Source organism: Oncorhynchus tshawytscha, linkage group LG31, assembly GCF_018296145.1.
Source record: "Oncorhynchus tshawytscha isolate Ot180627B linkage group LG31, Otsh_v2.0, whole genome shotgun sequence".
NCBI classification, from domain to species: Eukaryota; Metazoa; Chordata; class Actinopteri; order Salmoniformes; family Salmonidae; genus Oncorhynchus; species Oncorhynchus tshawytscha.
This window is the reverse complement of record NC_056459.1, coordinates 13,060,314-13,070,360: the sequence shown is the minus strand read 5'-3', so window position 1 is coordinate 13,070,360 and position 10,047 is coordinate 13,060,314. Positions and strand designations below refer to the sequence as shown.

Genomic DNA, 10,047 nt, shown 5'->3' with positions numbered 1-10,047 from the left:
AAGACACATTTTCAGCCGATTTCAGTCCCCGTTTTCAACTGGGGTTTGGTGGTATCAACCAATTTTAATCTTCAAGAATAATATATCTTCAATATTGTTAATTTAAATGTTAATTTAAATGATCAAAAATGGCTTAAAATATCAGAGTAGGATTATGCAGCCCTATACATCCTCCTCCATAACCCACTACATCAGACAAGTGGTATCTGCAATAACCATGGCAACAGACTGAGTGAGAACCACATTCAGCATGGAGGCAGCACAGATGTTTTTTTCTAGTTTGGAAGCATATATATTTGTAATCCACTCAAAGCTTTCCCTCAAAGCACTGCCTATAGCAACATTGTATTTCGGGGTTTATAAAAAAATACTTTTCTATTTGGTCTGGAACCTGTCAACTGACTTGTGCTTTGTCTGGTCAAAACATAACCTTCTCATTCATCTTGTCATTATGGATATGCCTCACCTTTCTTCCTGGCTACCAACAGTCTCAAACGACTGGCCTTTTGATCACATTTGGAATTTAACCTATTGAGGAGACCAACTAAAACTGAAATCACTTGACATCAATTGAAAGACCCAATTTGTTGTATTAAAAACCTTTATTCCGAACCTTTGTTCGGTTCTGTACAGTGAAGAAAATGTAAAAAAAAAAAAAAAAATTAAATGGAGCTACACCATGTGTCCAAATTGTACTAGAATAGAAAATAAATCAAATTTTAAAAGAGCTAAATGAAAGCATGGTCATGCGCCTTGCTGTGGTCCTCCGTAGTCTATGGGGGCATTGGTCCTCTCATGGGGCCTCGAGGTGGGCCACCGGGGGGCCTCGGTGGCATTGGTGGCCCCCTCTGGAAGCCAAACGGAGGCGGACGAGGGGGACCCCCACCGTAGCCTGGTGGGGGCATGGGAGGAGGGGGTCCTCTCATGCCTGGATGCATGGGGTGACCTGTGTGGGTGGGGGGAGAGGGAGAAGGGATTCACACAATTCTATATAATCTCATACAGCAGCACATTACAACAATGATATCAGGAAACAAACCTCCTGGATATCCATAAAATTTATAAATGTCTTTGTGTCCCTTTAGACAAATATGTATTTTTTGTTGTTGTTTACAATACATTTCTTTAAAGTCCAAAATGGACATACCAATTGCAGACTGTAGCATTAAACTAAGAAAAATTGTGATGCAAAACAATTTACCACTTTTGGTTTCATGAATCAGGAGTCAGGCAATTAATGATCCAACTTTGAGATTTCAACTACTGAACTGTATTGAGTTGAATTGACCCCTAGCCTTGTGAAGGCACAGCACTTACCCATGGGATGCCCATAGGGCCCTCTCGGTGGCATGCCCATGTGTGGATGAGGGGGCATGCCGGGGGGTGGAGGCGCCCGGTGCTGGTTGGATCCTGGGGGGCCCGGTGGAGGCACCATACCTGGGGGATGGCCATGAGGGTGCATAGACATCTGGGGCATTCCTGTTAGACATGAACAATATAATTGGTGGTGGTCCTTGGTAGCTTAGTTGGTAGAGCATGGCGCTTGCAACGCCAAGACAGTGAGTTCGATTCCTGGGACCACCCATACGTAAAATGCATGCAAGCATGACTGCATATACACTACATGGCCAAAAGTATATGGACAACTCTTCAAATGAAAGGATACGGCTATTTGATGCACACCCGTTGCTGACAGGTCTATAAAATCGAGCACACTGCCATGCAATCTCCATAGACAAACATTGGCAGAAGAATGACCCGTACTGAAGAGGTCAGTGACTTTCAATGTGGCAAGATCATAGGATGCCACCTTACCAACAAACCAGTTGGTCAAATTTCTGACATGCTAGAGCTGCCCAGTCAACTGTAGGTGCTGTTATTGTGAAGTGGAAATGTCTAGGAGCAACAACGGCTCAGCTGCGAAGTGGTAGGCCAGTCAAGCTTACAGAACGGGACCACCGAGTGCTGAAGCGTGTAAGCGTCCACGGTTGCAACACTCACTACCGAGTTCCAAACTGCCTCTGGTAGCAACGTCAGCACAAGAACTGTTCGTCGGGAGCTTCATGAAGCTCAAGCCTAAGATCATCATGGCAAAGCCAAGCCTTGGGTGGAGAGGTGTAAAGCTCGCAGCCATTGGACTCTAGAGCAGTGGAAACACACTCTCTGGAGTGATGAATCACCCTTCACCATCTGGCAGTCTGATGGTCTAATCTGGGATTGGCGGATGCCAGGAGAACGCTACCTGCTTGAATGCATAGTGCCAACTATAAAGTATGGTGGAGGAAGATTAAAGGTCTGTGGCTGTTTTTCATGGTTCAGGCTAGGCCCCTTAGTTCCGGGAAAGGGAAATCTTAACGCTACAGTGATATTCTAATCTTAACGCTACAGTGATATTGTAGACGATTCTGTGCTTCCAACTTTGTGGCAACAGTTTGGGGAAGGCCTTTCCTGTTTCAACATGACAATGCCACCATGCACAAAGTGAGGCCCATACAGAAATCTCTTGACGAGATTGGTGTGGAAAAACTTGACTGGCCTGCACAGAGCCAAGACCTCAAACACCTTTGGGATGAATTGGAACAAAGTCTGCGAGCCAGGCATAATCGCCCAACATTTTGGAATGAGATGTTTGCCGTGCAGGTGTCCACATACTTTTGCCATGTAGTGTATTAATGCACCTCATAACACACATGGTCTCTTTCCTTACCAGAAATAGCAGTAGCTTAAAATTTCACACACTAGAATTTGAACTCCAATATTTAACAATCTGGGCAAGCTTTTCCTGACTGTGGTACTCAATCCAAATATATGGTCGGGGTGAGTGACTTACCCGGGTGCATGCCCTGGTGGAAGGGTGGCGGGCCGGGTGGGGGGCCTGAGCCCCCTCCCTGGGGTCCTGGTGTCCCTGGGGCTGGGGGCATGGGCATGCCGGGGGGCATGCCAGGAGGCATGGAACCAGGGGGTGGCACAGGAGGGAAGGCACCAGGAGGGGGCATGCCTGGAAATTAAGATCAGAGAGAGAAATTGCAACAAAAAAAGTTGAATTGAAATTATTTTGATGTAGATGTTTTAATGTTGTGTTGGTGTTACTGAACAAGTTATAGTCAAGGAATTGTGAAGCCAACATAACATTTCCACATTGTGAGGAAAATCACATTTTTGTCATTCTTACTCTTACAAATCTACGGAGCACAGTCTATGACTATACAAGGCAATATGATTACTATCTAAGTACCCACACAAAATATTGTATACTGGACCCTATTCCAACTGCTGAAAGAGCTGCTTCCTGTGCTTGGCCCTCCTATGTTGAACATAATAAACGGCTCTCTATCCACCGGATGTCTACCAAACTCACTAAAAGTGGCAGTAATAAAGCCTTTCTTGAAAAAGTCAAACCTTGACCCAGAAAATATAAAACTAAACGGCCTATATCGCATCTCCCATTCAAAAAAATAATAAACTGTTGCGCAACTCACTGCCTTCATGAAGACAAAATGTATACGAACCGATTCAGTCTGGTTTTAGACCCCATCATAGCACTGAGGACAGCACGTGTGAAGGTGGTAAATGACCTTTTAATGGAGTCAGACCGAGGCTATGCATCTGTCCTCGTGCTCCTAGACCTTATTGCTGCTTTTGATACCATCAATCACCACATTCTTTTGGAGAGATTGGAAACCCAAATTAGTCTACATGGACAAGTTCTGGCCTGGTCTAGATCTTATCTGTCTGAAAGATATCAGTTCGTCTCTGTGGATGGTTTGTCCTCTGACAAATCAACTCAATATCGTTGTTCCTCAAGGCTCCGTTTTAGGACCACTATTGTTTTCACTATATATTTTACCTCTTGGTTATGTAATTTGGAAACAATGTTAACTTTCACTGCTATGCGGACAACACACAGCTGTACATTTTGATGAAACATGGTGAAGCCCCTACATATCTTTTCTGATTTGGTCCCGCCGTACATACCTACAGGTACGCTACGGTCACAAGACGCAGGCCTACTTACTGTCCCGAAATTTTTTAAGCAAACAGCTGGAGGCAGGGCTTTCTAATAGAGCTCAATTTTTATGGAATGGTCTGCCTACTCATGTGAGACGCAGACTCTCAGACCTTTAAGTCTTTATTGAAGACTCAGCTCTTCAGTAGGTCCTATGATTGAGTGTAGTCTGGCCCAGGAGTGTGAAGGTGAACAGAAAGGCACTGGGGCAACGAACCGCCCTTGCTGTCTCTGCCTGGCTGGTTCCCCTCTCTCCACTGTGATTCTTTGCATCAAGCCCTATTACAGAGGCTGAGTCACTGGCGCTCTTCCATGCCATCCCTAGGAGGGGTGCGTCACTTGAGTGGGTTGAGTCACTGACGTGATCTTCCTGTCCGGGTTGGCGCCCCTCCCTCGGGTTTGTGCCGTGGGGGGGGGGGATCTATGTGGGCTATACTCGGCCTTGTCTCAGGATTGTAAGTTGGTGGTTGAAGATATCCCTCTAGTGGTGTTGGGGCTGTGCTTTGGCAAAGTAGGTGGGGTTATATCTTGCCTGGTTGGTCCTGTCCAGGGGTATCGTTGGACGGGGCCACAGTGTCTCCCGACCCCTCCTGTCTCAGGCTCCAGTATTTATACTGCAATAGTTTGTGTCGGGGGTCAAGGGTCAGTCTGTTATATCTGGAGTATTTCTCCTGTCTTATCCAGTGTCCCGTATGAATTTAAGTATATTCGCTTTGCGCTCTCTCTCGCTGCTGCTCCAGTTTCAACTGTTCTGCCTGCGGTTATGGAACCCTGACCTGTTCACCGGACATGCTACCTTGTCCCAGACCTGCTGTTTTCAACTCTCTAGAGACAGCAGGAGCGGTAGAAATACTCTGAATGATCGGCCCTGAAAAGCCAACTGACATTTACTCATGAGGTGCTGACCTGCTGCACCCTTTACACCATTGTGATTATTATTATTTGACCCTGCTGGTCATATATGAAAATTTGGCCACATCTTGGCCATGTTCTGTTATAATCTCCACCCGGCACAGCCAGAAGAGGACTGGCCACACCTTATAGCCTGTTTCCTCTCTCGGTCTCTTCCTTGGTTCCGGCCTTTCTAGGGAGTTTTTCCTAGCCACCGTGCTTCTACATCTGCATTGCTTGCTGTTTGGGGTTTTAGGCTGGATTTCTGTACATCACTTTGTGACATCAGCTGATGTAAGAAGGGCTTTATAAATACATTTGATTTGATTGATGAAGCTGAAATCAAATTCTTTAACCCTGGTGCACACACACACTTACCAGGCATGGGCATCCCGGGTCCCAGGGTGGTGAGGACAGGCGTTGACGCAGAGGGGGGAGGCGGTGCATCTGCAAACAGCTGATGCGGCCGGTCAGCCTGCGAAAGCGGGTTCTGAGCAGCTAGGAGGCGTTCAGCGGCCGAGCCGTGCCGCTCGCCCTTGGAATCCTTCTTGAAGGCATATGACACCGTAATTGGTCGGTTGCACAGGTACTGGCCATTCATGGCCTCAATGGCCGCGTCAGAGGCATCGAAACTGGCATAGTTGATGAAGGCGTAGCCCTTGGAGTTGCCAGTGTCCGGGTCGCGCATGATCTTGGGCGTCTGGAGTATGACCCCAAAGGCGCTGAACGTGTCGTAGAGGAGTTTCTCGTCAATCTCCGGGTCCAGGTTACCGATGAAGATGTTGGCGCCAACATCCAGGTTCTTGTTGTGCGCTGAGGCCTTGTTGACACGGATGGGCTTTCCGTATAGTTTAATCATGTTCATAATCTTGATGGCGTAGTCCGCATCCTCTTCACTGAGGAACTCAACAAAGCCATAGCCTTATGAAGGGGTGGGGACAGAGGAAAGAATAACATTCAATAAGACTTGAACGGTTATATTTCTGATCAGCATTTTTTTTTTTACAGGCTATTTGTCTCTAAAGGAGTCTCCAAAAATGACATGACATCAACAAGTGATGGGGTTTTATAGCATAGACCTAATCTACAATGATTTGTCTTCTTTGCATAGGCTAGTTTTAGTTGTACACAGTTCTTATTTTCAAACATGAGTGCGCCACCTCACCATGTGATAGAAACCCTGGGGTTAGATATCAAAGTGTAGCATATCTGGTTGGTCTTACTGATGGTATGTGTCCGTTCTGTTACCAATGCGTTGTTTATGAGTATGTGTGTTACTTACCTTGGTGTTGTCCCGTGACTCTGTCTTTGGGCATGTGTGTGTTGACCACAGGCCCAGCCTGTAGGAAGAGCTCCCACAGCAGTGGCTCTGCCACTTTCTCATCCAGACCACCTACATACACAGTGGCATCTGAAGTAACAGAGAGAGCAAAACATTAAGTGGATGGGTATAAGCCCAAACATAAAACCTTGTTATGGTCCCATGCCATACAAGATATTTTCAAGACATGCGGAAATGACTACCGTTACCTGTTTTTAGCAACACTTCTCCTATTTTGGAAGCTATATCCTATATCTGTTCCCATTACTTACATTACCGAGCAGTGCACAAGAATGCATTAAATCTAGTTTCCACGCATATGCTGCAGTTACATCACGTCTTTGGTTCAAGAGCACAAACCCTGCAAAACGAGCGCAGTTTTGCCAAAGACAGGGACGGTAAGAAGGGTGCAGCCTAACGGTTGAGAGCGTTGGGGGCAGTAACCGAAAGGTCGCCGGTTTCACTGTACCTATCCGGTGTGTGACAAAAATATATATATTTAACAAAAATCTCTCTGGATAAGAGCATCTGCGGAATTACTTAAATGTTGCTGAATGTAAAAATTGTGTGCGCCCAACGCGCGAAGTCAACCAAGGCTAGGAACATGTCCAGCTAGCTAATGTTACCCTCTTTGAGCCAGTCCCATTTAGGTATATGGCCCTGCCTTGAGCTCGCTAGCTACCCATTCATAGCCCGGCAGATTCGTTAGTGACAAATCGGACGAGTCTGGTAGGACGTAAAAATACATAGCTAGCTATCTAGCTTGTTACAGTACATATGGCAAACGTAGGCTTGTAAACGAGCTTTGTTTGGCAATGGAATTGAGTCACACAGACAAGGCATATGGCTAGCTACGTCTTCATTCAGCTAGATTTATAGCTATAATTTTCAGGCCATGGGTTCAGATGTAATGGAAACTACTCGTATGGATACATTTGATGAAGTTCATAGTAAAATATAAAGACGAATCTACCTTGGTTGCGCTCCGAAATCGGTCCCGCCGCCATGTTAAATCCGGCGTGAGGGCAGCGTTATGCGGAAGTTGTTAATCTGATGGGCAAGAAACATATCCGTCAAAACCAAAGAACGCAATTAGATTAAGTCGCCCTCTAGTGGTGGGCTGTCCATACCGGTGAGCTCTCATTCAAGATGCAGCTGACCGCACACCCATATCATTTAAGACCACTCTTTGCTAATATCACATTTCACCATTTTCTGTATTTTTTGCCAATATCGTGCTGAATCGTGCATTCCTTATAGGATCAAACTACAGTTAGTACATCCATTTTTGGACATATACATTAATGATATATACCCATTGATTCTTGAAGAATAAAACATATGAATAAATGCCTCATGAGCTTAGTCGTACCACATCAGAACCCAAGATATAAGCTTGTTTTACTCCAATGTCAGCAAACAATGTAAATGTAAACAAACACTGTATAGCCTCAAAACATGGTTTAAACTATAATATTGATATCATGGATGGTCAGTCCTTTCTTCAGGTCCATCCCTCAAATTTGAGGAAAACAGAGGCGGGGGATAAGGGGGAGGGGGATCTGCTTTGTTATTGTTTGAATTGTGGAGTGGACCTGTAGAGCAGGGATCATCAACTAGATGAGGGGGCTGGAACATAATTTCAAATACATTGTAACATTTTCATAGGCCTATACCTTTGTCTCTGCCTGTTTTGACAATGTATTATAATGGTATCTCTTATTATGTCTGACTTTCTGGGTTCAGGCTATGCACTTCCGTGTAATTGTCAATGGCTGTCTAACAGTGACTTTATCTTAATGGAAACACCTGCGAAACAGGCTCCTCTAGTTTACATCTCACTTGAGCGTGACTTCTTGGATAAGATAAAGTGGCCACATACCTGGCTGTGCCAGTTTCAGAACAAGTTTGTTCACTTAACTGACTCTATAAATAGTTGTTTCAAGTCAATGTTACAGGAATCACTAACAACTTGAGTAATAGGTACATGGGATACAGGCTCCTGTGGCTATAGGCTCCTTAGTATAGTGAGAAAATGGACAACAAACAGAACAAATAATTCATATCTTTGTCTTGCCAGAGGTATGATGAAAAGTCTCACATGGACTTTATGCGTGGACTCCTTGCTGCCATGGGCTTTGATTGTTCCCGACATGCAAAATCTACTGCACAGAGGTGAGTGGTTGCCACTTTGCGTAATTTAGGCTATATTATGCACAGACAAAGAGAGTTATAGTAAAAAATACATGGAATATGAACTCTTCTATTTCTGATAGTTAACTTTACTTTGCCAAACTTTACCTGACTAAAATCTTTGAACAAGCATTGAGTTATAGCTGATACACAACCGAAAATTCACTGAATGTAATCTCCCTGGCATAAAATGGAGGCCTGTATAATGGAGATGACCTGACTATGTCCTTTTCCTCACTCACTCAGACACTTTGTTGAACTAGAGTTGTCAAGTTGTCACATTTACATGTTCAGTTTTAAAGCTATATTCATTTGGACAGTGAAGCTAAAACTTTAAATTAGGCCCTATACTCCAGCATTTAGGATTTGAGATCACATATTTCATATGAGGCGACAGTATAGAATGTCACCATTCATTTTAGGGTACTTTCATACACATCTGTTTTACCTCCCCTGTTATTGGTAATGGTGAGAGGATAGCATGTCTTGGAGATATGATCTTAGTGCCTGTAACTTTCTCTCTCATCATTATTCACGATTCATTCATAATTATCCGTAATCATGGTAGCATCCACAAAAATGCAGAAGTGTTCAGAAACATATTCTTATTTACAAAATAGTGACCCCAAAATGAAACAATAAATTATTATCCATGAATTTCTATTGGGCACAACATAATCCAAAACACAACCAAAACAAACTACAAATACATCCACATTTTTCGAGTCACAAGCTTGATAGTCATTGCATGCTAGGAATATGGGACTAAATACAAAACTTTTGGAAACATTGATACAGTGAACTTGTCCAAATACTTATGACACCTTCAAATGTGGGGACTAGATACATAGTGACTTAATTTCTAAACGGTTAAATATCCTAAAATAAAATATGACATTCTGTACTGTCACCTCATATGAAACATTTGATCTCAAATCCAAAATGCTTGAGTATAGAGCCAAATAAAAAGTTTTACCTTCACTGTCCAAATAAATACATAAGGGAGTGTTTACTGTATATTATAAGGCTGAAATTAATGGTAGCTAGGTCTTAAGAGGTCATGAATATTGATTTCCTTCTTCCCCCTGAAACAGCTCGCCAGCAGAGGCGACAGTGGCACATGTTGCCAAGAAGGAGAGCAGCCCTCAGATGTGTAGTCTTTCCCTGGACCTCGACCCACCGCACTGCCAGAGCTGCATCTCCTACGAGGCTCGGCTGCAGCGCCTGGTCTGCGGACACTTCTACTGTGACCAGTGCAGGGGCTGCATCATTAACCAGGCTTTCAAGGACATTGAGGGCCTCTCAGACTACCCCTGTCCTATGTGCAACTCTATCCGTCAGCTGGGAGGCACAGTGCCTGAGCCACGGCTCCGCAGTAATAGCACCCCCACTGTGTCTGTGGGCTTCAACGATCCCTCCTCCCCCACATCCTCACCTTAGCTCTGTTAATGCAGGTCATCAGGGAAGAGGAAGAAAAGGACACTGGGACTTGAAGTAAGATAGTAGAAAGGCCCTTTGGAGTCTGTTTTAGTGGAAAAACAGACAGAGATTCTGGGTTTTTAGGAGAACTGACTTTTTCACGAGGAAGTGTGCTCCAGCAAACTTCGCTTTTCTTTTAATTCTTTCATAAAGGATG

At 44.4% G+C, this 10,047-nt stretch overlaps 1 protein-coding gene across 1 annotated transcript; it reads right to left on the bottom strand.

Annotated features, from left to right (window-relative positions):
• Positions 1 to 583: 583 nt before the first annotated feature.
• Positions 584 to 7,309, bottom strand: LOC112229681 (splicing factor 3B subunit 4). Its single transcript, XM_024395637.2, has 6 exons — positions 7,192 to 7,309; positions 6,180 to 6,308; positions 5,276 to 5,818; positions 2,831 to 2,998; positions 1,318 to 1,479; positions 584 to 946 (listed from the first exon to the last, which is right to left on the bottom strand). The coding sequence occupies exons 1-6, from the start codon at positions 7,223 to 7,225 to the stop codon at positions 774 to 776; spliced, it is 1,209 nt and encodes a 402-aa protein (XP_024251405.1). The 5' UTR covers positions 7,226 to 7,309; the 3' UTR covers positions 584 to 773.
• Between the last annotated feature and the right edge of the window lie 2,738 nt (positions 7,310 to 10,047).

What these genes read in the sequence shown, in the direction of transcription:
- LOC112229681 (XM_024395637.2), bottom strand. Translation starts at nt 7,225, where the DNA reads ATGGCGGCGGGACCGATTTCGGAGCGCAACCAAG. An exon ending in AGTCACGGGACAACACCAAG is followed by an intron (nt 5,819 to 6,179) that starts GTAAGTAACACA and finishes CCCCTTCATAAG; the next exon opens with GCTATGGCTTTGTTGAGTTC. An exon ending in GCCCTATGGGCATCCCATGG is followed by an intron (nt 947 to 1,317) that starts GTAAGTGCTGTG and finishes CCACCCACACAG; the next exon opens with GTCACCCCATGCATCCAGGC.